At 37.1% G+C, this 26,789-nt stretch overlaps 1 protein-coding gene across 4 annotated transcripts in view; it reads left to right on the top strand.

Annotated features, from left to right (window-relative positions):
- SMARCA1 (SWI/SNF related, matrix associated, actin dependent regulator of chromatin, subfamily a, member 1) overlaps positions 1-26,789 on the top strand; it is a 279,079-nt gene that overhangs the window by 99,857 nt on the left and 152,433 nt on the right. For 2 of the 4 annotated variants that reach the window (XM_058714167.1, XM_058714171.1), the window contains exon 25: positions 17,889-25,766. The exons of the other annotated variants lie outside the window; for them this stretch is intronic. In XM_058714167.1, the coding sequence (XP_058570150.1) occupies positions 17,889-17,939 (51 nt within the window). In that variant the 3' untranslated portion in view covers positions 17,940-25,766. Of the gene's footprint in view, positions 1-17,888; positions 25,767-26,789 lie in introns of those variants that run through there. 4 annotated transcript variants of the gene reach the window in all.

Here is a 26,789-nt window from a genome sequence, read left to right as displayed (position 1 = left end):
ATTGACCGTGTGTCTAGATGATCTATCCATTTCTGTAAGTGGAGTGTTAAAGTCCCCTGCAATTACCACAATCTTATCAATAAGGTTGCTTATGTGTGGGAGTAATTGTTTTATTTATTTGGGGGCTCCGGTATTTGGCGCATAGACATTTATAATTGTTAGCTCTTCCTGATGGATAGACCCTGCAATTATTATATAATGCCCTTCTTCATCTCTTGTTACAGCCTTTAATTTAAAGTCTAGTTTGTCTGATATAAGTATGGCTACTCCAACTTTCTTTTGACTTCCAGTAGCATGATAGATAGTTCTCCATCCCCGTACTTTCAATCTGAAGGTGTCCTCAGGTCTAAAATGAGTCTGTTGTAGACAGCAAATAGATGGGTATTTTTTTTTCCTCCATTCTGATACCCTATGTCTTTTGGTTGGAGCATTTAGTCCATTTACATTCAGTGTTATTATAGAAAGATATGGGTTTAGAGTCATTGTGATGTCTGTAGGTTTCATGCTTGTAGTGATGTCTCTGGTACCTTGTCTCACAGGATCCCCCTTAGGAAATCTTGTAGGGCTGTTTTAGTGGCGATGAATTCCTTCAGTTTTTGTTTGTTTGGGAAGACCTTTGTCTCTCCTTCTATTCTAAATGACAGACTTGCTGGATAAAGGATTTTCGGCTGCATATTTTTTTTTCTGTTCATCACATTGAAGATTTCCTGCCATTCCTTTCTGGCCTGCCAAGTTTCAGTAGATAAATCCGTCCCTAGTCTTATCACTCTCCATTTATATGTTAGAGCATGTTTATCCCTAGCTGCTTTCAGAATTTTCTCTTTATCCTTGTATTTTGCCAGTTTCACTATGATATGTCTTGCAGAAGATTGATTCAAGTTACATCTGAAGGGAGTTCTCTGTGCCTCTTGGATTTCAGTTTCTTTTTCCTTCCCCAGATCAGGGAAGTCCTCAGCTATGATTTCTTCAAGTACACCTTCAGCACCTTTCTCTCTCTCTTCCTCCTCTGGAATCCCAGTTATGAGTATGTTATTACATTTTATCACATCAGTTCTCTAATTCTCCGCTCATACACCTGGATTTTTTTTTATCTTTTTCTCAGCCTCCTCTTTTTCCATAATTTTATCTTCTAATTCACCTATTCTCTCCTCTGCTTCTTCAATCCGAGCTGTGGTTGCCTCCATTTTATTTTGTAGCTCATTTATAGCATTTTTTAGCTCCTCCTGACTGTTTCTTAGTCCCTTGTTCTCTGTAGTAATAGATTCTCTGCTGTTCTATACTTTTTTCAAGCCCAGCGATTAATTTTATGACTATTATTTTAAATTCATTTTCTGTTATATGCTTAAATCGTTTTTGATCAGTTCGTTAGCTGTCGCTACTTCCTGGAGTTTCTTTTGAAGAGAATTCTTCTGTTTCGTCACTGTGGATAGTCCCTGGAGTGGCGCGGAATTGCAGGCTCTTCCCCTGTGCTGTCTGGAGTAACTTGCATTGGTGGGTGGGGCTGCAGTCAGACCTGATGTCTGCCCCCAGCCCACCGCTGGGGCCACAGTCAGACTGGTGTGTACCTTATCTTCCCCTGTCCCAGGGGCAGGACTCACTGTGGAGTGGTGTGGCTCCTGTCTGGGCTACTTGCACACTGCCAGGCTTGTGGTGCTGCTTTGATGCGATCTGGCGTATTAGCTGGGGTATAGCCACAAGGTGCACAGGGGTGGAAGGGGCAGACTCAACTCGCTTTGCCTTCGGTGGTCTGCTTCAGGAGGGGCCCTGTGGCACTGGGAGGGAGGCAGACCTGTTGGAGGGATGATCTGCAGATGCACAGCTTGGGTGTTTGTGCAGTGCAAGCAAGTTCCGTGACGGGAACTGGTTCCCTTTGGGATTTTGGCTAGGGGATGGGCGAGGGAGATGTGGCTTCCCAATGCCTTTGTACTTTGCCAAGCTGAGCTCTGTCCTCCGGGGCTCAACAACTCTCCCTCCCATTGTCCTCTAGCCCTCCCACTTTCAGAGCAGAGCTGTTGACTTATAACATTCCAGATGACAAGTCCCACTGGCTGTCAGAACACACTCCATCTGGCCCCTCCACTTTTGCAAGCCAGACTCGGCTCTGCCTTGCCGGGTGGGCTGCCCCTCCACCGCCCCGGCTCCCTCCTGCCAGTCTGTGTAGTGCGCACCGCCTCTCTGCCCTTCCTACCCTCTTCTGTGGGCCTCTCATCTATGCTTGGCTCTGGAGAGTCTGTTCTCCTAATCTTCTGGCGGTTTTCTGGGTTATTTAGGCAGATGTGGGTGGAATATAAGTGGTCAGCAGGATGCAGTGAGCCCAGTGTCCTCCTACGCTGCCATCTTCCTCTCCTTTTTTGATGAAATTGTAAGTGGAATTGTTTTCTTATTTTCTCATTTTGCTACTTTGGAAGATTATATGTTTCCAGAAATTTGTCCATTTCTTCTAGGTTGTCCAATTTGTTGACATAATTTTTCGTAATGTTCTCTTATAATTCTTTGTATTTCTGTAGTGTTGGTTGTTTTGTCTCCTTCATTTCTGATTTTGAGTCCTCTCTCTTTTTCTCTTGATGATTCTGTCTAAAGGTTTATCAATTTTGTTTATCTTTAAAAAGAACAAGCTACTTATTTCATTAATATTTTCTATTTTCTTTGTTAGTTTCTATTTCATTTATTTTGCTCCTATTTTTATTATTTCCTTCCTTCTAGCTTTGGGCCTTGTTTGTTGTTTTTCTTATTCCTTTAGGTATAAATTTAGGTTTTTATTTGTGATTTTTCTTGTTTCTTGAGGTGGACCTGTATTGCTATAAATTTCTTCCTTAGAACTGCTTTTACTGCATCCCAAAGATTTGGGACCATTGTATTTTCATTTTCATTTGTATGTATGTATTTTTAAATTTCCTCTTTGATTCTTTGTTGACCCATTACTTGTTCAATAGCATGTTGTTTAGCCTCCATGTGTTTGTGTTTTCCAATTTTTTTCCTTATAGTTGATTTCCTTATAGGAAATGATTTCCTTTGTGGACAATTGTGGTTGAAAAGATGCTTAATATGATTTCAGTCTTCCTAAATTTATTGAGACTTGTTTTGTGGCCTAACATGTGACCTATCCTGGAGAATATTCCATGTGCACATAAAAAGAATGTGTAGTGTTGTTTTTAGGTGGAACGTTCTCTGTTAGGTACATCTGGTCTAATGTGTCATTCAAAGCTTTTTCTTGTTGATTTTCTGTGTGATGTATCAATTGATGTAAGTGGAATGTTAAAGTTCCCTAGTATTGTATTACTGTCAATTTCTCCCTTTATGTCTATTAATATTTGATTTGTGTATTTATGTGCACGTATGTTGAATGCATAGATATTTAAAATTGTTATGTCCTCTTGTTGGATTGATTCCTTTTCTCACCATGTAGTGCCCTTCTTTGTCTCTTGCCACAGCCTACTTTGAAGCCTATTTTGTCTGATAAGAGTATTGCTGCCTCAGCTTCTTTTTTTTTTTATCCTTCCATTTGCATTGTATATGATCTTCCATCCCTTTACTTTCAGTATGTATGTATCTTTAGTTCTCAAGTGAGTTTCTTGTAGGCAACATATAGGTAGGTCTTGTTTTTTCTTAGTCAACTCAGTCACCCTATATCTTTTGATTGGAGCAGTTAATTTACATTTGAAGTATTTATTGATACTTATTGATACTTATTGATATGTACTTATTGCCATTTTGTTAATTGTTTTCTGGTTGTTTTTATAGTTCTTCTCTGTTCTGTCTTCTTTTCGTCTCTTCCATTGTGGTTTGATGGCTTTCTTTAATGTTCTGTTTGGATTCGTTTCTCTCTATTATTTGTGTATCTATTATAGGCTTTTGATTTGTGGTTATCATTGGGTTTATATGTAACATTTTATGTGTATTAAGTGATTATTCTACTACCTTTACTGTATGTTTGCTTTTACCTGTGAAATTTTTACCTTTCATGATTTTCTTACTCCTAGTTACGGTCATTTCTTTCCATTTCATATAAGTATTTTTATTTTTTTAAGTTTATTTATTTTGAGAGAAAGAGAGTTGGGGAGTGGCAGAGAGAGAAGGAGACAGAGAATCCCAAGCAGACTAGTGCTCTCAGTGCAGAGCCTGACATGGGGCTTGATCTCATGAACCATGAGATCATGACCTGAGCCAAAATCAATAGTCAGATGCTCAACCAACTGAGCCACCCAGGTGCCCCACATATAAGTATTTTTCAAATGCTGTATCTTTAAATTTTTTAGGTGTACAATATATTGATTCAACAGTTCTATACATAATGCTCATCATGATAAGTGTAATCATCATCTGTCACTATAGAAAGTTATTACAATATAGTTGATTATATTCCCTATGCTGTACTTTTCATCTCCATGGCTGACTGATTGACTTACCTATTTATCTATTTATTTGTTTTAAATGTTTGTTTATTTATGTTGGAGAGAGAGAGGGGGGGGGGAGAGAGAGAGAGAGAGAGAGAGAGAGAGAGAGAGAGAGAGACCAAGCAAGGGAGGGACAGAGAGAGAGAGAGGGAGGCAGAAAATCTCAAGCAGGCTCCACACTGTCAGCACAGAGCATGATCAGGGGCTTGAACTCATGAATTGCAAGATCATGACCTGCACCAAAATCAAGAGTCAGACGCTCAACCAACTGAGCTACCCAGGTGCTGCTTAAGTTTTAATTTTAATTCCAGTTAGTTAACATACAGTGTTACATTATTTTCAGGTGTACAGTATAGTAATTATAAACTTCCATGTATCACCCTGTGTTCATCACAAGTGAACTCCTGAATCCACATCAACTATTTTACCCATTCTCCCACCTACCATCAAGTTGTTCCCTGCAGTTAAGAGTTTATCCTTATCAAGTTAAGGAAGTTCCTTTTTTTTAAAGTTTATATGTTTATTTTTGAGAGAGAGAGAGAGAGAGAGAGAGAGACAGAGAGAAAGGGAGAGAGAGAGAACCCCAAGCAGGCTCCATGCCATCAGCATAGTGCTCAACATGGGGCTTGAACACAGGAGCCGTGAGTTCATGACCTGAGCCAAAATCAGATGCTTAACTGACTGAGCTACTCAGGTACCCAAGGAAGTTCCTTTTCGTTCTAAGTTGGCTAAGCATTTGTTTTATATTTTACTCATTTGAATAAATATTGAATTTTATCAAATGCTTTTTTTGTATCTAGTGAGCCTTGATGAATTTTCTCCTTTGGACATTTAATTTTGTGAATTACATGGATATTCTAATGTTAAATTAACCTTACATTGCTGGGATAAATACCACTTGGTCATAATTTAAAAATTATAAGAGTTGCCTGGATGGCTCAGTCAATTGAGTGTCCAGCTTTGGCTCAGGTCATGATCTCATGGTTCGTGGATTCCAGCCCTGTGTCAGGCTCTGTGCTGGCAACTCAGAGCTTGGAGTCTGCTTCAGATTCTGTCTCCCTCTCTCTCTTCCCCTCTCCCGCTCATGTTCTGTCTCTCAAAAATAAATAAATGTTTAAAAATTATAATACAATGGTTTGCTAATATTTAATTTAGGATTTTTCATCAATGACCATAAGTCTGATTGTCCTATTTTTGTCTTCCTTTTGCACTTTTCTGGTTTTGGTACCAATGTGTTCTAGACTCAGAAAATAAGTTGGAAAGATCAGCTTCTTTTTTCCTGAAATATTTTATATAAAATCTTGATTATACATTTTTTTAATATATTTTGTTTTAGAAAATTTGGTTAAACTTGCCTCTAAAACCATATGGGACTTTGGTAGCTAAATTTAATCAATCATCATTTACTGTGGCTACCAATATATTTGAACTTCTTTCTTTTTTGTTTAGTTTTTTAATAGCTTATTTATTGAGATATAATTCACATACTATAAAATTCCTACTTTTAACATATAAAATTCAGTGGCTTTTGATATATTCACAAAGTTGTACAATCATCACTACATTTTATTTTAGAACACTTTCATCATCCCCCAAAGAAATCCTGTATATATTAGCAGTCACTTACAGTCTTCCTTCCCACAACCCCTGGCAACTACTTACCTACTTTTTGTCTCTATGAATTTACCTATTCTGGACATTTCATATAAATGGAATCATAAAATATGTGGCCTTTTGTGTTTTGCTTCTTTGACTTACATGGTGTTTTCAAGTTTCATCCATGTTGTAGCATATTTTAGTACTTCGCTACTTTTTAAGACTAATATTCCATGGTATATATATATATACCACACTTTGATGGGAATTTGAGTTGGTTCAGTTTTTTTTGGCTACTGTAGATAATGCTGCTGTGAACACTGATTTACAAGTTTTTATGTGGACATGCTTTCAGTTCTCTGAATGAGTGTATTCCTAGAAGTGGAATTCCTGGGTCATATGGTAACTTTATGGTTAATTTTTTAAAGTTTATTTATTATTTAAAAAATTTTTAAACTTTTATTCAGTTTTGAGAGACAGAGAGACAGAATACAAGTGGGGAAGGGACAGAGAGAGAGGGAGACACAGAATCCGAAGCAGACTCCAGGCTCCAAGCTGTCCGCGCAGAAGCCCAATGTGGGGCTCGAACTCATGAACAGTGAGATCATGACCTGAGCCAAAGTTGGCTGGTTAACTGACTGAGCCACCCAGACACCCTGAAAGTTTATTTATTATTATTATTTTTGAGAGGCGGGGGAGAGAGAGAGAACAAGTGGAGGAGGGGCAGAGAGAGAGGGAGACAGGATATGAAGTGGGCTCTGAGCTGACAGCAGAGAGCCTGATGTGGGGCTCGAACCCACGAACCATGACATCATGACCTGAGCTGAAGTCAGAGGCTTAACTGACTGACCTATCCAGGCGCCTCTATGTTTAACTTTTTGAGAAACTTTCAGTGATGATTCTTCTTAATTATTAAGTTTTCTTTATTTTTCTTTCTACCTTCTACTCATTTGGGAGTCATACATGTTGTTTCTGCTTTTCTATTAGTTTCTTTTAAAATTTAAATGAATATGTGATCCCTTATATGTGTACAGATAAATCTGATTGAACAAAGTCTAATATTAATCACTAAATCTATTTTTCTGAATAATTCAAGGTCAGTAGAACACAAATACTTACCACCACCCCCCCCTTCCATGTTATTTCCTATTATATTAAACTTATTATTATCCCCAAATATTATTATTGCTTGTTTTTATACTCAGTACTTTTAAAACTTGTCAACATGTTTTTCAGTTTTTCTTCTCACCATTGTTTCTTGTGTCCTATACTTTCTCCTGAAATAATTATTATTTTTCCTTACTGAAGTACATATAGTTATTGTTCAGTGAGGGGTTGTGAGTGGAAAATGCTTATAATCTTATTTATCTGAAAATGCCTTTTGTTTACTACCACTCAAAAATAGTTTAGCCAGGCATAAGCTTCAGGGTAGCAGATATTATTTTCCTCATCACTTTGAAACTATCATTCCATTTTATTTGAGCCTCTGTTGTCAATCTAATGGTCATTCCTTTGTAGGATATTTTTGGTTAGTTTTACCTTTGCTATTCTGTATTTTCACTATACTATGTCTAGATATGCACTTGTCTTTACTAATCCTGCATAATAGTCAATGCACTTCTTTAAAATTTTTTTAATGTGTATTATTTTTGAGAGAGACAGACAGAATGTGAGCAGGGGGAGGGGCAGAGAGAGAGGGAGACACAGAATCTGAAAGAGGCTACAGGCTCTGAGCTGTCAGCACAGAGCCCGACACAGGGCTAGAGCTCACGGACTGCGAAATCATGACCTGAGCCAAAGTCGGACACTTAACCGACTGAGCCATCCAGGTGTCCCTCAATGTATGTCTTTAATGTGAGGAACTATGAAATCTGAGAACAGTTCTATAAAATATGCAGTTCTATGAAATAACAGTTCTATAAAATTATCTCCTCAAATACTGCCTTTTCCATATTCTTTTTCTTCACTTTTTCTTTAATGCATTTTTCATCTATTTTGAATGGGATCTTTGAAATAATAGTACCTCTTTAATTATATTCTGCTTATTCTATCCTTAGGTATTTTAATCATTTACATTTTCCATCTATTTTTATCTTTCCATGTTGGTAATTTTCTCAGCTAATTTCTACTATTTACAAAGTCTCTCTTTAGCTGTGTCTAGTCTAAAGTTTTACTTCTTTCAGTTTTAATTTCAATAACTATGTTTTATTTCTTGTTGTTTTTGTTCTTCAGATTTTTTTTCAAAAATCCTATTCTTTTATTTTTAATATTGTTTTAAACATGCCTATTTTATAGCCTTCAACTGTTTATTTTGTACAATTCTTGAGATGCTAATCCTGCTGTTTACTGTGACAACTGATTCTTCTTCACAGTGGTTAATTTTCTCGTGTGTGTGTGTGTGTGTGTGTGTGTGTGTGTGTGTGTTTTAAACTCTGGGTTGTCTTTTCTTGGGTGTTTCATAACCTAAGGTGTGGAGATATTTCTAAATAATTGCCTTCAATTCCACAAGAACTTTAGGATTCTTACCAGTTCTGGATCAAGTTTTATGTTAATTTATTGTAATATTCCATGTGAATAATGTATATGAGGGCACCCCCATGCAGAAATACATTACATACTTAGGATTTGACTTCTCAGAGAAGATTTGTTTTCAATCTGCAGCCCCTAGCAGCCCATAAGTATCCCTGATGTTTCCCTGAAATGATGGGTAGAATTGTCTCGTCTCCTTTACATAGAATGGGTAGATTTTAAGGATCCTAATTTTAAATAGGAATCTTAATTCCAGTTTTCTGTCGTGTGTGGGCTCAAGACCACATTTCTTGTCCCCTTACAAACATTTGTGCTTCATCTATGTTCAACTAATAGGGTCCTTACCTCAAGTAAACTCAATGCAACATAAGTTAGAGATATAACTTTACCAAATGATTATTTACTTTACAGAAGGATCCACTCTAGATTTCTTCTAAAGAACTACTCATGTATTGTATTGAAATGTGGTTTAATTTATAGAAATTAAATCTATTTAACTTTGCACAGTACTCAAAAAATACTTGCTGAATGAATGAGTGACTGAATGAATGTAAAACTAACTACTGTAGCATGAAATTGAAAATGCCATTTTATAAAAACCAAAGGATAAAAAGTTTTGATACAAATTAGCAATAGTAAGTTGGAAAATCTTAAGTGCAACAGGCAGGCTATTAAGTAGAAACCATAATGTGTTGCCAAAAAGCCAATGATTGGCACTTAGAAGAGTTCATTATTTTGAAGCTAAATAAAAAACTGCTTCCTGAATATTCAGCCTGTGAAAAGAAATTCTGCTGGTTTGTGATGATCTGGGAAGTTAATTTAAACTTCACGTGAGGCTATGTGTTAAAGAAAAGACATCTTTATGGTAGGAGCACAATTCAGCAACTGAGACATACTCCATTTCTTGAGCTACAAGAGAGTTTACCAGGTTCAAGAGGGTCAAGTGACTTTTCTTGCAAAGAGAAAGGACCACAGGAGAGATTAAAACAAGAGTTAAAAACAGAAATGAAACATAAAGGAAAACCTTTTATGTTCCAAATCTTTAAAACATAGAAAAGGGAGGGGGAAGCCATCTTGAACACTTCCTGTGTTGTGCAAGTATGCTGTACATTTGTAATAATGAAGAGGTCAGCATGAGATTTCTTTAATGTGCATCAAAACCAGTGGTTTACAAACTACATAAAACATTTTTGAATACAAGGCAGAACAAGAACTAGGACAATGCTACCTTTCATTCTGTGGTTAAATGAGGCTTAGTTGTTGGTATCACATAGGTTTTCTATTAATACAATGCTGGAAAGGATGTTCTACATTTATAGTCTAAGAGAAAGAACAAATGGAGTTTAATTCATAACTGTATCATATCTTAGAAACTGTTATGTCTTAGCTCATAGTCCTTACAAGGCTTGGGGAATGATTTCATGTTCCTATAGGAGCCAAGAAGAAATGGGGGTGATTTTAGTTCCAGTGCGATGTCAAGATGAGCAAAAGAGCTTCAAGATGGAAAAAGTTCATTTGATTATAAAATATCTTCCTACTTTTTATGGTGTTATTTGAATTTTGAGCCCCATGCTAATGTTTTCTGAACTGTAAAATAAATTAGTTCTATTAATGGTGGGAATGTCATCTTTGAAGGAGCCTTAATAATTATGTAACCCAATTCCTGCATTATTTTATAAATAGGAAAGTTTAGGCTCAGAGAGAGCTAGTGACTTACCTTATATAATACAGTAAGTCAGGAGAGAATTGGGACAAAAAAATTTAGGTCTCTTAACTCCTAGTTATTTTTGATGTCTCATACAAGTTGAAACACTTCGGGTTGTTTTATTTATTTATTTATTTATTTATTTATTTATTTATTTATAAATGCTTATTTATTAATTTTGAGATAGAGAGCATGAGCAGGGGAGGGGCAGAGAAAGAGGGAGAGAAAATCCCAAGCAGGCTCCATGCTGTCAGCACAGAGCCCAACATGGGCTTGATCTCTTGAACCCATGAGATCACGACCTGAGTGGAAATCAAGAGTTGAGCATTTAACCGATTGAGCCACCCAGGTGCCTCTATTCGTTTTTAACAGCTGTATTATTTTGCTATGGCTTTCATAACAAAATTCCACAAACTGGATGACTTAAAACAACAGAAATTTATTGTCTCACATGTCTGGAGGCTAGAAGCCTGAAATCAAGGTGTCAGTGGGCCATGACCCCTTTAAGATTCTGGCTGGAATCATCCCTTGCTTCTTTTTAGCTTCTGGTGCTGGATATCAATCCTTGGTGTTCCTTGGCTGGCAGCTGCATCACTCCAATCTCTGCTTCTGTTGCACATGGCCTTCTACCTGAGTATTTTTGTTCAAATTTTCTTCTTTTTATAAGGATGCCAGTCAGGTTGAATTACACAGCAATGTAAATGGCTTCATCTTAACTTGATTAAATCTTGATTAAGTTTATAAATAAGGTCATATTCATGGGTATGAAGGGTTAGGATTTTAACATATCTTTTTGGGAGATACAATTCAACTCATAATATCAGCTTTATTCATATATAATTCACATCCCATATGATTCACCCATTTAAAGTGAACAATTCGGGGTACCTGGATTAAGCGTTGGCATAAGCATCTGATTTTGGCTCGGTATGATCTCACAGTTCGTGGGTTTGAGCCCCGCATCAGGCTCTGTGCTGACAGCTCAGAGCCTGAAGCCTGCTTAGGATTCTGCTCCCTCTCTCTGCCCTTCCCCTGCTCACGTGCTCTCTCTCTCTCTCCCTCTCTCAAAAATAAATAAACATTAAAAAAATTTAAAGCGTACAATCATTGGTTGTTACTTTTTTCACAGGGTTGTGCAACCACCACCACAATATAATTTCTATTCCCCCTAAAAGAAGCTCCATATCCATTAGTAGTCAGTCTCTATTTCCCTCCTCTCCCTGCCCCAGCCCTAAGCAATCACTAATCTATAAAATGCTTTCTTCAGACATTTTATATAAATAGAATCATACAGTATGTCCAATGTAACTGTTCTTTCATTTAGAAAAATGTTTTCAAGGTTTATTCATGTTATAACATATATCAATACTTCATTCTTTTTTATGGCTTTATATTTTCTTGGATGGATATACTAATTCTGTCTATCCATTTATCAGTTGATGGACATTTGAGTTTCCAGTTTTGGGCTACATGGATAATGCTACTATGAACATTTATTTGCAAACTTTTGTGTGGACATATGTTTTGGTTTCTTTTGTGTATATAATTATGAATTTCTGGTTCATATGGTTACTATAACCATGAGGAATTGCCAGATGGTGTTCCATAGTGGCTGTACAATTTTTCAATTCCACCAGAAAGGTATGAGGGTTCCAATTAATCCACATCCTCCTCAACCCTTGTTACTATTCATCTTTCTTAAAAAAGGTTTTTTTGTTAAGTAATCTCCACATCCAAAATGGGGCTCAAATTTATAACCCCAAGATCAAAGCATCACATGCTGTCTTGACTGAGCCAATGATACTAGTGGGTATGAAATGATATTTCATTGTGGTTTTAATTTGCGTTTTCCTAATGACTAATGATGTTGAATATCTTTTCATGTGCTTATTGACCATTTTTAATATCTTCTTTGGAAAAATGTCTTTTGGACCATTTAAATTGAGTTGTCCGTCTATTTATTTATTTATTCATTTATTTAAATGTTTATTTTTGAGGGAGGGAGAGAGAGAGTGTGAGTGGGAGAGGGGCAGAGAGATAGGGGGACAGAGGATCTGAAGTGGGCTCTGTGCTGACAGCAGAGCCCGATCGCGGGCCTGAACCCATGAACCATGAGATAAACACTGGAGCCGAAGTTGGGTGCTTAACTGACTGAGCCACCCAGGCGCCCCGACATATGTCTTTTTATTAGTGAGTTATAAGAGCTCTTTTTTAAAAATCTTTTTTTTCTTTCATTTTTTAAAAATTTATATCCAAGTTAGCATACAGTGCAACAATGATTTCAAGAGTAGATTCCTTAATGCTCCTTACCCATTTAGCCCATTCCCCCTCCCACAACCCCTCTAGTAACCGTCTGTTTGTTCTCCATATTTAAGAGTCTCTTATGTTTTGTCCCCCCTCCCTGTTTTTATATTATTTTTGCCTCCCTTCCCTTATGTTCATCTGTTTTGTCTCTTAAAGTCCTCATATGAGTGAAGTCATATGATTTTTGTCTTTCTCTAATTTCACTTAGCATAATACCCTCCAGTTCCATCCACTTAGTTGCAAATGGCAAGATTTCATTCTTTTTGATTGCTGAATAATACTCCATTTATATATATATACCACGTCTTCTTTATCCATTCATCCATTGATGGACATTTGGGCTGTTTCCATACTTTGGCTATTATCGATAGTGCTGCTATATACATTGGGGTGCGTCTGCACCTTTGAAATAGCACACTTATATTCCTTGAATAAATACCTAGTATTGGAATGATGAGTCATAGGGTAGTTCTATTTTTAATGTTTTGAGAAACCTCCATACTGTTTACTAGAGTGGCTGCACCAGTTTGCATTCCCCCTAGCCATGCAAAAGAGATCCTGTTTCTCCACATCCTTGCAAACATCTGTTGTTGCCTGAGTTGTTAATGTTACCATTCTGACAGGTGTGAGGTGTTATCTCATTGTGGTTTTGATTTGTATTTCCCTGATGATGAGTGATGTTGAACAGTTTTTCATGTTTCTATTTGCCACCTGGATGTCTTCTTTGGAGAAGTGTCTATTCATGTCTTTTGCCCATTTCTTCACTGGATTATTTGTTTTTTGGGTTTGATAAGTTGAGTTTGATAAGTTCTTTATAGATTTTGGAGACTAACCCTTTTTCTGATATGTCATTTGCAAATATCTTCTCCCATTCTGTCGGTTGCCTTTTAGTTTTGCTGATTGTTTCCTTTGCTGTGCAGAAGCTTTTTGTTTTGATGAGGTCCCAATAGTTCATTTTTGCTTTTGTTTCCCTTGCCTCTGGAGACGTGTTGAGTAAGAAGTTGCTGTGGCCAAGATCAAAGAGGTTTTTGCCTACTTTCTCCTCAAAGATTTTGATGACTTCCTGTCTTACATTTAGGTCTTTCATCCATTTTGAGTTTATTTTTGTGTATGGTGTAAGAAAGTGGTCCGGGTTCAATTTTTTGCATGTTGCTGTCCAGTTTTCCCAGCACCACTTGCTAGAGAGACTGTCTTTATTCCATTGGATGTTCTTTCCTGCTTTGTCAAAGATTAGTTGGCCATATGTTTGTGGGTCCATTTCTGGGTTCTCTATTCTGTTCCATTGATCTGAGTGTCTGTTCTTGTGCCAGTACCATACTGTCTTGATGATTAAAGCTTTGTAATATGTATTGAAGTCTGGGATTGTGACGCCTCCTGCTTTGTTTTTCTTTTTCAAGATTGCTTTTGCTATTTGGGGTCTTTTCTGATTCCATACAAATTTTAGGATTGTTTGTTCTAGCTCTGTGAAGAATACTGGTATTATTTTGATAGGTATTGAATTGAATATGTAGATTGCTTTGGGTAGTATTGACATTTTAACAATATTTGTTCTTCCTACCCAGGAGCATGGAATCTTTTTCCATTTTTTGGTATCTTTTTCAATTTTTCATAAGCTTTCTATAGTTTTCGGTGTATAGATTTTTCACCTCTTTGGTTATGTTTATTCCTAGGTATTTTATGTTTTTTTGTGCAATTGTAAATGGGATCGATTCCTTGATTTCTCTTTCTGTTACTTCATTGTTGGTGTATAGGAATGCAACCGATTTCTCTGCCTTGATTTTCTATCCTGCAACTTTGCTGAATTCATTAATCAGTTCTAGCAGTTTTTTTGGTGGAATCTTTTGGGTTTTCCATATAGAATATCATGTCATCTGTGAAGACTGAAAGTTTGGCCTCCTCCTGGCTGATTTGGATGCATTTTATTTCTGTGTTCTCTGATTTCTGAGGCTAAGACTTCCAATACTATGTTGAATAACAGTGGTGAGAGTGGATATCCCTGTCTTATTCCTGACCTTAGGGAGAAAGATCTCAGATTTTTTTCCACTGATGATGGTATTAGTGTTGGGTCTTTCATATATAGCTTTTATGATCTTGAGGTATGATCCTTCTATCCCTACCTTCTTGGGTTTATTTATGAAGAAGGGATGCTGTATTTTGTCAAATGCTTTCTCTGCACCTATTGAGAGGATCATATGGTTCTTGTCCTTTCTTTTATTGAAGTTATGCATCACATTGATTGTTTTGTGTATATTGAACCAACTCTGCATTCCAGGTATAAATCCCACTTGGTCGTGGTAAATAATTTTCTTAATGTATTGTTGGATCCAGTTGGCTAGTATCTTGTTGAAGATTTTTGCATCCATGTTCATCAGGGAAATTGGTCTATAGTTCTCCTTTTTAGTGGGGTCTTTGTCTGCTTTTGGAATCAAGGTAATGCTGGCTTCATGGAAAGAGTTTGGAAGTTTTTCCTCCATTTCTATTTTTTGCAACAGCTTCAAGGGAATAGGTGTTAACTCTGTCTTAAATGTTTGGTAGAATTCCCCTGAAAAGCCATCGGTCCCTGGACTCTTGTTTTTTGGGAGATTTTTGATTATTAATTTGATTTCTTTACTGGTTATGGCTCTGTTCAAATTTTCTATTTCTTCCTGTTTCAGTTTTGATAGTGTATATGTTTCTAAGAATTTGTCCATTTCTTCCAGATTGCCCACTTTATTGGCGTATAATTGCTCATAATATTCTCTTATTATTGTTTTTATTTCTGCAGTGTTGGTTGTGATCTCTCCTCTTTCATTCTTGATTTTATTTATTTGGGTCCATTCCTTTTTCTTTTTGATCCAAACCTAGTGGTTTATCAATTTTGTTAATTCTTTCAAAGAACCGGTTTCTGGTTTCATTGATGTGTTTTACTGTTTTTGTTTTTGTTTTTGTTTTGTTCGCATTAATTTCTGCTCTAATCATTATTATTTCCTGTCTTTTGCTGGTTTTGGGTTTTATTTGCTGTTCTTTTTCCAGCTCTTTGAGGTGTAAGTTTAGGTTGTGTATCTGAGACCTCTTTTCCTTCTTTAGGAAGGCCTGGACTGCTATATACGTTCCTCTTATGACTGCCTTTGCTGTGTCCCAGAGGTTTTGGGTTGTTTTGTTATCATTTTCATTGATTTCCATATACTTTTAAATTTCCTCTTTAACTTCTTGGTTAGCCCATTCATTCTTTAGTAGGATGTTCTTTAGTCTCCAAGTATTTGTTACCTTTCCAATTTTTTTCTTGTGGTTGATTTCGAGTTTCATAGCATTGTGGTGAAAATATGCGTGGTATGATCTTGATCTTTTTGTACTTGTTGAGGGCTGATTTGTGTCCCAGTATGTGGTCTATTCTGGAGAACATTCCATGTGCACTGGAGAAGAATGTATATTCTGCTGCTTTAGGATGAAGTGTTGTGAATATATCTGTTAAGTCAATCTGGTCCAGTGTGTCATTCAAAGCCATTGTTTCCTTGTTGATTTTCTGTTTAGATGATCTGTCCATTGTTGTAAGTGGGGTGTTGAAGTCCCATACTATTATGGTATTGTTATCAATGAGTTTCTTTATGTTTGTGATTAATTGATTTATATATTTGGGTGCTATTACATTTGGAGGATAAGTGTTTATAACTGTTAGGTCTTCTTGGTGGATAGACCCCTTAATTATGAGGGGTCTTCTTCATCTCTTGTTACAGTCTTTATTTTAAAGTCTGGATTGTCTGATATAAGTATGGCTACTCTGGCTTTCTTTTGTTGACCATTAGGAAGATAGATGGTTCTCCATCCCCCTACTTTCAATCTGAAGGTGTCTTTAGGTCTAAAGTGGGTCTCTTGTAAACAGCATATAGATGGATCTTGTTTTCTTATCCAATCTGTTACCCTATGTCTTTTGATTGGATCATTGAGCCCATTGATGTTTATAGTGAGTACTGAAAGATATGAATTTATTGCCATTATGTTGCTTGTAGATGGAATTTCCGGTGGTGTTCTCTGGTCCTTTCTAGTCTTTTTGCTTTTGGCATTTATTTGTTTATTTATTTATTTATTTATTTATTTATTTATTCATTCATTCATTCATTCATCTTTTCTCCCCTCAAAGAGTTTCCCTTAAAATTTCTTGCATGGTTGCTTTAGTGGTCATGAACTCCTTTAATTTTTGTTTCTCTGGGAAACTTTTAATCTCTCCTTCTATTTTGAATGCAGCCTTGCTGGATAAAGAATTCTTGGCTGCATATTTTTCTGATTCAGCACATTGAATATATCATGCCACTCCTTTCTGGCCTGACAAGTTTCTGTGGATAGGTCTGCTGCAAACCTGATATGTCTTCCCTTGTAGGTTAAGGACTTTTTTTCCCTTTCTGCTTTCATGTTTCTCTCCTTGCCTGAGTATTTTGTGAATTTGACTATGATATGCCTTGTTGATGGTTGGTTTTTGTTGAGTCTCATGAGAGTCCTCTGTGCTTCATGGATTTTGATGTCTGTGTCTTTCCCCAGGTTAGGAAAGCTTTCTGCTATGATTTGCTCACATAACCCTTCTACCCCTGTTTCTCTCTCTTCCTCTTCTGGGACCCCTATGATTCTGATGTTGTTCCTTTTTAATGAGTCACTGATTTCTCTAATTCTCAAATCGTGCTCTTTTTAGTCTTCCTCTTTTTTTCTGCTTCATTATTCTCCATAAGTTTGTCCTCTATATCACTGATTCATTCTCTGCTCTGCCTCATCAATCCTTGCCTCTGTGATAGCCATTCAAGATTGTAGCTCAGTTATAGCATTTTTTATTTCATGCTGACTAGCTCTTATTTCTTTTATCTCCATAGAAAGGGATTCTAATCTATTTTTGACTCCAGCTAATATCCTTATTATCATGATTCTAAATTCTGGTTCAAACATCTTGCTTGTATCTGTGTTGACTAAGTCCCTGGCTATTGTTTCTTTGTGCTCTTTCTTTTGGGGTGAATTCCTTCGTTTTGTCATTTTGAAGGGAGAAAAGGAATTAATGAGGTAAAGAAATTTAAAGAAAATTAAAATAAAAAAAAATTAAAAACAACACACCCAGACACACACAAAATCAAATAAATGATGCTAGATCCTAGGTGTGTTTTGGTCTGGGTGTTGAAAGGGGCTTGATACATTAGAGAAAAAAGGGGAAAGAAAAAAAAAGGAAATCGTTTGAAAATTTGAAAAAATGAATACACTGAAATAGAATAAAATGAAATAATGGAAGTAAAATAGAATTTGAAAAAATTTACACAAAAGTAAAAAATATAGTAGAAAAAATAAAGAAAAATATTTTTAACAAAAATTGAAAATAAAAATAAATTTTTTCTCTTTCTGTATTTAAGAAAAAGAAAAGAAACGAAAAAGAGAAAAAAAAAAGAAAAAAAGAAAATTGAACAGATGGACCATCGAACAGACTGAAATACGACTGAAATTACTTCGTTTTCCCCTAGAAGTCAAACTATGGAGCGCTTTATAGTCCATAAACTAAGCAGGTGGAAAGACCTGTGTTCCTGAAGAGCCAGTTTGACCCAGTTGGGCAGGGCTTAGTGTAACTGTTTCATTCTCCACTAGATGGCGCTGCTTAGCTTACTGGCGGGGATTGTTGCGGCACTTGTAGGTGTGTATGCGCATGCATGGGCGGGGCAAAAATGGTGTCACCCTGCTATCCATTCTCCAGTATTGGAACTCTGTGCTCTCCCTGGCCAGCAATTGCACACCTATCCTTTGTCTCCGGCTTCCATCCACTCCCTTCTTTTACACTGTCCGTGGCCAAGCCCCAGGCGGTACCTCCCTCCTGAGTTTTATCTCAGATGCGGCTGTGTTTCCAGACCCCTTACTTCTGAGGGACTGTGGCTCTGACCCAGTCTGCCCCTCTGCAGGAGAGTCTCACCAAGCAATGGCCAGGTGCCGGCTGCATCCAGGAACGTTCGCAGGACCGGGCTGCTGCTGACACCCAGAGACTGTGGCTGGGTGCCAGCCTGCCCCAGAAAAAGTTCACGTGATTGTGCAGCAGCAGCATTTCAGGGATTATGGCAAATCACAACATGGCATCTGGCACCAGGTTTCACTCCCAACAACCTTGTTCCAGCACCAGCGAATGTGGTTGTTCTCCCGGGTCCACTGAGGCCTTTGCCTGTGGGGGGGCCACACAGCCTCTACCAGATGTCCTCCCAGTAGGGGAACCGCCTCTTCCCATGTGGCCTGAAGACCTCCAGACTTCACTCTGCTCCTGGGGATTCGCCCTTCCCACCAGAGCACTGCCAGGTATCGAGCTGTGGAGTTTCAGACTCTGTGCTCCCCCTTATAGAGTCTTAATGGAATTTAAACCCTCTCCTTTCTCCCTTTTCAGTCCTTGTGGCTGTTTCCACTTTTCCACTTTCTCTCCAGCTGCTTTGGGCGGGTGCTTTTCCCGTATTCTCCTCCCTCCCCCCCCCCCACCTCGTTTCCATCCTCTCTCCGCATGCTAAAACAGCTCCCTGCCTTACTTGGCTTCTTTTTCCCCCAGTTTATCTCTCTGCGCCATGTACCTGCTGAGTTCTGTGGTTCAGGTTGTACAGATTGTTGTGTTAATCCTCAAATCAGTTATCTAGGTGTGCAGGATGGTTTAGTGTTGATCTGGCTGTATTTCATAGATTTGAGACACAAAAAAATCTTCCATGCTGTTCCACCATTTGTCTCCTCCCCATAAGAGTTCTTTTTATAATCTGGATACATATCTTTATTCAATATATGATTTGTAGATATTTGCACTCATTCTGTTCTCTTTTCCACTTTTCTTTCATGGTGCCCTTTGAAGCACAAATGTTTTAAATTTTGTTGAAGTCCAGATTATCTGTTTTTGTTTTTGGTCATGTTTTTAGTGTCGTATCTAAGAATCCTTTGTAAAATCTGAGGTAATGAAGATTTACTTCTGTGTTTCCTAAGAGTTTTATAGTTTTAGCTCTTACATTAGGTCTGATCCATTTTGAGTTAATTTTGTGTAAGATGTGACGTGTAAGACGTGAGGTGTGGGTTCAACTTCATTCTTTTGCATGTGACTATCCTGCTGTCCCAGCATCATTTATTGAAAAGAATTTTTTCCCAACTGAATGGTCTTAGCACCCTTATCAAAAATCAGTTGATCCTAGACACATGGTTTTAATTTTGGACTCATGATTCTATTCTTCTGATCTATGCCAATCCTGTGCCACTACCATACTATTCTAATTACTGTTGTTTTTAGTAAAGTTTTGAAATCAGGAAGTGTGAGTCTTCCTACTTTGTTCTTTGCAATTCCATATTAAAGTTATAATCAGCTTGTAAATTTCTACAAAAGTCAGCTGGAATTCTGATAGGAATTATGTTGAATCTGCAGATTAATTTGGGGAATATTGCCATCTTAATGATATGAAATCTTCCAATCCGTGAATATGGGAAGTTTTCCAATTTATTTAGAACTTTAATATCCTTCAACAATGCTTTGTAGTTTTCATCATATGAGTTTTTCACTTTTAAAATTTGTTCCTAAGTATGTTATTCTTTTTGATGCAATTGTAAATATCCTTGTTTTCTTAATTTCATTTTTTATTGTTCATTGCAAGTGTATAGAAATACAATAGATTTTTGTATATTGATCTTGTATTCTGTAATCTTGCTGAACATGTTTATTAGGTATAATAGATTTTTAGTGGATTCCTTAGTGTTTTCTAAATATAAGATCACATTTTATGCAAATAGAGGTAGTTGTACTTCTTCCTTTCCAATACGGATGAGATTTATTTCTCTTTTTCTTGCTTGATTGCCTAGGCTAGAACCATCAGTACAATGTTGAATAGAATTGGTGAAAGTGAGCATACTTATCTTGTTCCTGACCTGAGAGGGAAAGCCTTCAGTCTTTTACCATTGAGTATTATGTTCACCATGGGTTTTGAAGCTCTTCTTTAACTTGTCTTAATTTATCTTTATAACTTTTCCCCCACTACAAATCTTGGCATGCCTGGTTGCCCAACTCTACAATCCTAACCTTATTCACAAAGACCTGGTTGTCTAAATAATCTGGATATTTTTTATCCTTTTATTTACATGCACTATTTATTTTTGCCTCTGTACCCATTGCTCATATAGTTACAAAGAATTCCCTATTTCCTCCAACAATCTAGCTCATATACTTCCTTGGGATAAAGCTCAATTTCCCAGATCATTGCACCACCACCTCTTCAACAGATACAAGTAGACACACATACACATGGAGACACACATACACACATCATGTGATTCCCTGACTCCTCACTTCCCTGGGTACTTGAAGCTAATTTACATTTTGTTTCAGCTCATACCACTTTGTGAATGTTCTTTTGTTATTTCAGATATCTTTGTCTTGGCTCCACCAACTGCACTGTAGATATCTATCCAGAATAAGGAGCTGGAACCCTGTATTTTAATATTATCCATGACACAGTGTAACACAAAGGCTCATAGGAACAAGAAGTGCTCCATAAAAGCTGACTGACCAGTCAATTTTGCTCTCAGAAGGACCTCTAGTTCCTTGTAGGACACTATGAAAATCAGAGACTGCCTAGATGCCACTCATACCTCTGTCAGTGCCTCATTTCTATTTCCAATCCATTTCTCTTCTCCTTATATTGGCTGATTTTCAGAGGGAGATAATTGGCTCCATCAATTTTTATAGCTTAATGAAAGTCTCAGCCATGTTTACCTGCTTTCCTTCCAGGGTAAATGCATCACAAGCCAAAGCAAAGTCATCCCCATAGCCCTTGTTTAGAAAATGTGTGATTTTCATATTGTCTCCATTAAAGCAATATAGTCTACTAGCTATGACCTCAAACATGACCTTCTTTAGAAATGAGTGCCTCTTAGCATGAAATATTTATTCTTAAGGCTAGACCCATGCTGGGGTTTGAAGGTTTGTAACAAAGTTCCCAGATTCCTGAGCACATTGCCTGCTGTTGTTTTCTTTGTTGTGGCATTTGCCTGTTTTTGTGTGTGTGTGCTTTACTGCAACTAAAATATTGACATCTCCCTGCCCTACCCCATTAACTATGGAAAATGCCATAGAATGGAAATCTTTTGCAATAAGCATACCACAGACATCAGAGTGTAGGGCTTGGTCTTGCTGTCTTAACAGCTAAAGAGGCTGGCTGCATACCAGTTTTAGGAGAAAAATGGTTTTTATTAGGTACTTGCTGAGCATATAGCCTGAGTCAGGCGTGGGGGGATAGGCAAGCAAATACATTGATGCTGCTTTACAGCAGTTTACAGTCTCAATGGGGTGATAAGACTAACATACCTCAAAGAGAGAACTATTAAGTTAGAGAGTGTGTGATAATTGCTAAAACAAGGGGAGAGGAACATACTGTCAGAGTGACTTGGAGTCAGTGAAGACTTTTGAAAGAAGTTGAACCCTTAAGTTTGACTTGGAAAGATTTTGATGGAGAGAAGAGTGAGAGGGATGCAAAGAAACTAACATAGGGTTGACGATATAAAGAGGCTGACTAAGAGGTTTGAAGATCCATATCAGGGACCATTTGGAGATAATATCAGTAAAATAAGTGTAGATTGGAGTGTATCTTGAGTGGATAGAATTACAGAATATCAGAGCTGGAAAATCTAATATTGCTAATAGCTAATATTGCTAATATTCAAGCTGGAGCTGGAATTCCTAGTCCAGTGTGTAGTTCCTATAGTTTTCATTAGATTTTTTTTAATCCATGGAGTTTTCTTTTCTTCAAATGGAATCTTATATAAAGAATCCCAATACATAAATATACAAAAGCAAAAATACTTTGGTTGCTTTTGGGTGAGATCAAGATGAACCCAATTCCTACATTTTAAGAGTGAGACAACTGAGATACAGGGACAGAAAATGACCTCCGTGTCATTAAATCCAGTGGACATTTCTCAGTGCACATCTTGCTTGGCTTCTTAGCAGCATACTACATTGTTAACCACTCCCCTTTACTCAACATACTACACTCCTTTCTTATTCTTCTATGATACAGCTTTTCTGATTTTCCTCTTACTTCCTGACCTTTTCTTTTCCATCTCATTTGAGTGCTTATTCTCCTACATTTAGACTTCAAATGTTGGATTTCTTAGGACTTGAACATCAGCCCTTTCTACTTATTGTCCTACATTCTCTGCCTAGGCAATCTTATTTGATGGCTTTAAGTCTAATCTAAATGATGGCAACACTCAAGTTATACTTCCATCCCCTGCTTCTCCTCAATTACTGATTAGGTATCTCTATAGGGATATACCACATGTGCTGTAAACTCAAAATTTCTGAAACTAAACTCCTCTGTCCCTCTCTACAGTCCTTAAAGTTCATATCTTCTCCTGTGTGTTCTTTATCTCAGTGAATGGCATCACCAACCACCCAGTTTCTTATCCCCTAAACCAAAGACTCATCCTTAACACTTTTTTTCTCCTCTCTTACTTTTCAATCATCAAGTCCTGTTCATCTTATGTCCTTAATATCTCGTGAATCTCTCCACTCTTCTTCATTTCCTTCAGTGCACCAGACTACCACTCCCCTCCAGGCCACCTGTATTTCTCTGTTGACCTACTACAATAACTCCATTGTCTCCCTGCATCTACTCTTTCCCTATCTGCCAATCCTTTCTCTACATTACAACTGAAGTGTACTTTTAAAGCATAAATATGATGTCATTTCCCTGCTCAAAAGCCTTCAGTGGTTTCCCAGTGCCTAAGGAAAATGTATAAATTTATTACACATTTTAGAAAACCCTTTATGACCTGGCATCTGTCCACTTGCTCAATTTCATTTTTGTTTGCCATACTTCTTTCTCTTTTACAATGATAGCCTCACAGTTTTGGACTGTTTTATGGGTTTCTACTGACTAGAACTATAATCTGCCCACATCCTGCCAGACCAACTTATCCTTCTGGTTTCAGGTGAAATTTCACCACCAGTGGAAAGTCTTCCTAACTCCACTCCCACTCCCAAGTCCAGGAAAAATGTCCCTTCATTGTAGTCTCATGGTAACTTGAGAGGATAACCTTTCACAGAACGTATCACACATTATTATAATTGCTGCTTTAATTGTGTATCTCCTTAATTATCCCATAAGCTCAGTGAAGGCGAGGTCCATCTTGACTACAAATGTATCCTCAGTGTGTAGCATGGTGCCTAAAATGTAGTAGGTTCTTTAGAAATATCTGCTGAATGAATACATGAATGAACGAATCACACCATTCATCAAAGCTTCTACCACCTTTCAAAAAGCTTAACAAAATGTAATGACAATGCTAAGCTTGGCTATAATTTCCCCATTTTAATTTGTTATTTGATTTCTTCTTAAAGGGATACACTTTTAGATCTTGGAAAATCTTTGCAAATGCCAAGGGCATGATTTGTATGATGATTAGATATTTGGTCAAGATGATTGTGGCTGAAAATCTTTCCAGTTACCCTGTGGGGAGGGCCTTCCTTTTGACTTATAATTATGGTTACCTAACTTTTGCAAAGATTCGCTGGGGAAATTAAAAAAACAAAAGATAATTAAAAAATAGGAGATGGCACATTAAACTAACATAGCCAACTAAGGCACGGGCTCTCTCCCTTTTCAGCTATTTGTCATTTATGAACCTCAAGGTATTTTGCTGACAAGGGGCTATTTTCTATATGTTATGGGCATGCTGACAGGAGGCTAGAACACAGGAAGACACAGAAGAGAAATGAGAGACCATTAAAGGCCAATTCAGCAAGTGAACATTTCAACCTCATGAACTTCTAAATTCTGTGAATTTCATTTTTAATGAAGAGGGGGAGCCAATTTCAAGCCCTGGGGAAAGAATCTTGCCTTTTCAATTGCCAGGCAGGTCAGCAGGGTTGCAGGGCAGCTTTCTAGAAAGGCCTCTGTGGCCTCAGTTCCAAATCTTAGACAACAGCTGTTGGCTGAAAGATCTTCTTGGATTCCTGAGCCTGTGGTCTATAGTGAAGAAATCATACCATGGCTGACAAAGAAGTGAGCTCTACCTCCAGCTTTTCATAGAAAGGTAGATTGAATGCTCCAACTCATTCCAGATGCTCTGTCTTCAAAGCTCTTACCTAATACCCAGGGTAGCCCGCTGCCCTTTAAAAGACAAAAATCAGCCTCCACTCTGATTAAACAACACGTGAGTTGAGCACTAGATGCTTCATGATGCCAGACTGAACAGCTTGGAAATGGGAGAGCCTGCCTGTCTCTGATGGTTCCCCTCAAGCTATCTGTTCCCAAGAGATTTTCCATTTAGATAAATAAAAAATAATACCAAAGAGGGAGAAATTATGCATTTTGTGGCACCAGAAAGTCATCAGATAGGTTCAGAGAAAGTATTTTTGGAAACACTAAGGAAATGGTCGTAAGCACTTTGGCTTTTATAGACATTCTGAGTCTTCTAGGACACCAGCACCCTTATAATCACTTCTGTTGTCCATAGCTCCTAACTTTACCTAAAGCTGACTCTCCTCAGAAGTGCCCTAACTCTGAGTAATTTGTTACCCAAAGCATTAGAGAGCTAATTCACTCAAATCCTCCATTGCACTTAAAAACTTCCCTATCCTATTATCTTGAGTAGGGGACTGTATTAACTTCCTAGGGCTGTTGTAGCAGAGTACAATGAACTGGGGGGCTTGGAACGACAGTTCTCAGTTCTGGAGGCCATAAATCTGAAAATAAGGTGTCAGCATGTCCATGCTTCTTTTTATTTTTTTAAATGTTTATTTTGTTTTTGAGAGAGAGAGAGAGCATGAGGAGGGGGGGGGGCAGAAAGAGACAGAGACACAGAATTCAAAGCAGGCTCCAGGCTCTGAGCTGTCAACACAGACCCTGACACGGGGCTTGAACTCATAAACCGGGGGATCATGGGCTGAGCCAACATCAGATGCTTAACTGACTGAGCCACCCAGGCACCCCCTGAATTGTTGAGTAATTTGAAAGAAATTATAAATAATGCATGTAATATATGAATACGTTCAATAAAAATATTATTTATCATCTCTTTGTTATGCATTTTTTCCACCTCTTTTTTATGGAAGCAACCATTATTATCAGTTTGGTTGTATACTTCCAGAACTTTTTCTGTTCATTTACATGTCAATATAGTTTTCTTGAAGCTTTGATAGAATATGTCAGTAAAACCACTGGAACTTTTTTGGGGGGGGATTAGAAAATTTTGGCTACTAATAAAATTTCTTCTGTAGTTTTTGGTTTATTCAACATTCTTTGTTATTCTTGGGCTGATTTTGGTAATTTGTATATTCCTTGAATCTGTCCTGTTTTTTAAGGTTTTACATTGATTGTTATTAAATTGTACATGGCATTCTCCTGTAATTGTTAAAGTCTCCAGTTTATTTCTTTTGTGTTCCTCATATAGTTTATTTTGCTGTCTCTTTTTTTAAATCATCATATTTGCTAAATTCTTGTTTATATTATTTGTTAATAGTATTTTAAAAAATTAAAAAAATTTTTTTAAGTAGGCTTCATGCCCAGTGTGGGGCCCAATGTGGGGTTTGAACTCACAACTCTGAGATGAAGAGTTAGATGCTTAACCAACTGAGTCACCCGGGTGCCCCTATAATAATATTTTTAAATAAATATTTTTAATAAATATATTTTAAATATATTATTTTTATTTGTTTATATTAATTATTTTGAGAGTACTCATTTTTGGTATTTTATTTAGTTTTTTGAGTTTTATTTTCTATTTATCAGTGTATATTTTTATCTGTATAATTTTTTCATTTTAACTTCATTAGACTTATTTTATCGTTTTCTTTCTACTGTCTTGAGTTGACAGCTTAGTTCATTTATTTTCAATCTTTATTTCTAATATGTGATTTTAAGACTAAATTTATTTTTGAGTACTATTTGGCCACATCCCTAAGTTATTTATTTACAATTTTTATTGAAGCATAACATATATATAACAAAGTGTACAAATCAGAAGTGTTTATCTCAATGAATTTTGACAAACTGAATACACCCTGGTCAGGAAACTGAACATGACCAGTATCTCAAAAGCCCCCTCTTGTGCGCATTTCAGTCATCACCAACCCACACCTATAGGAGTAAACATTGTCCTAATTTATAATGCTGTATAGATTACTGTTGCCTGCTTTTGAACTTTATGTGAATGTAACAATACAGTATATACTCTTTGAGTCTGGACATTTACACTTAACATTGTATTTTTAAGATTCATCCATATTGTTGTAGGTAATGATTCATTATCCTTGCTGT

This window comes from Neofelis nebulosa, chromosome X (genome assembly GCF_028018385.1).
Source record: "Neofelis nebulosa isolate mNeoNeb1 chromosome X, mNeoNeb1.pri, whole genome shotgun sequence".
Taxonomy (NCBI): Eukaryota; Metazoa; Chordata; class Mammalia; order Carnivora; family Felidae; genus Neofelis; species Neofelis nebulosa.
This window is presented reverse-complemented; position numbering and strand designations above follow the sequence as displayed.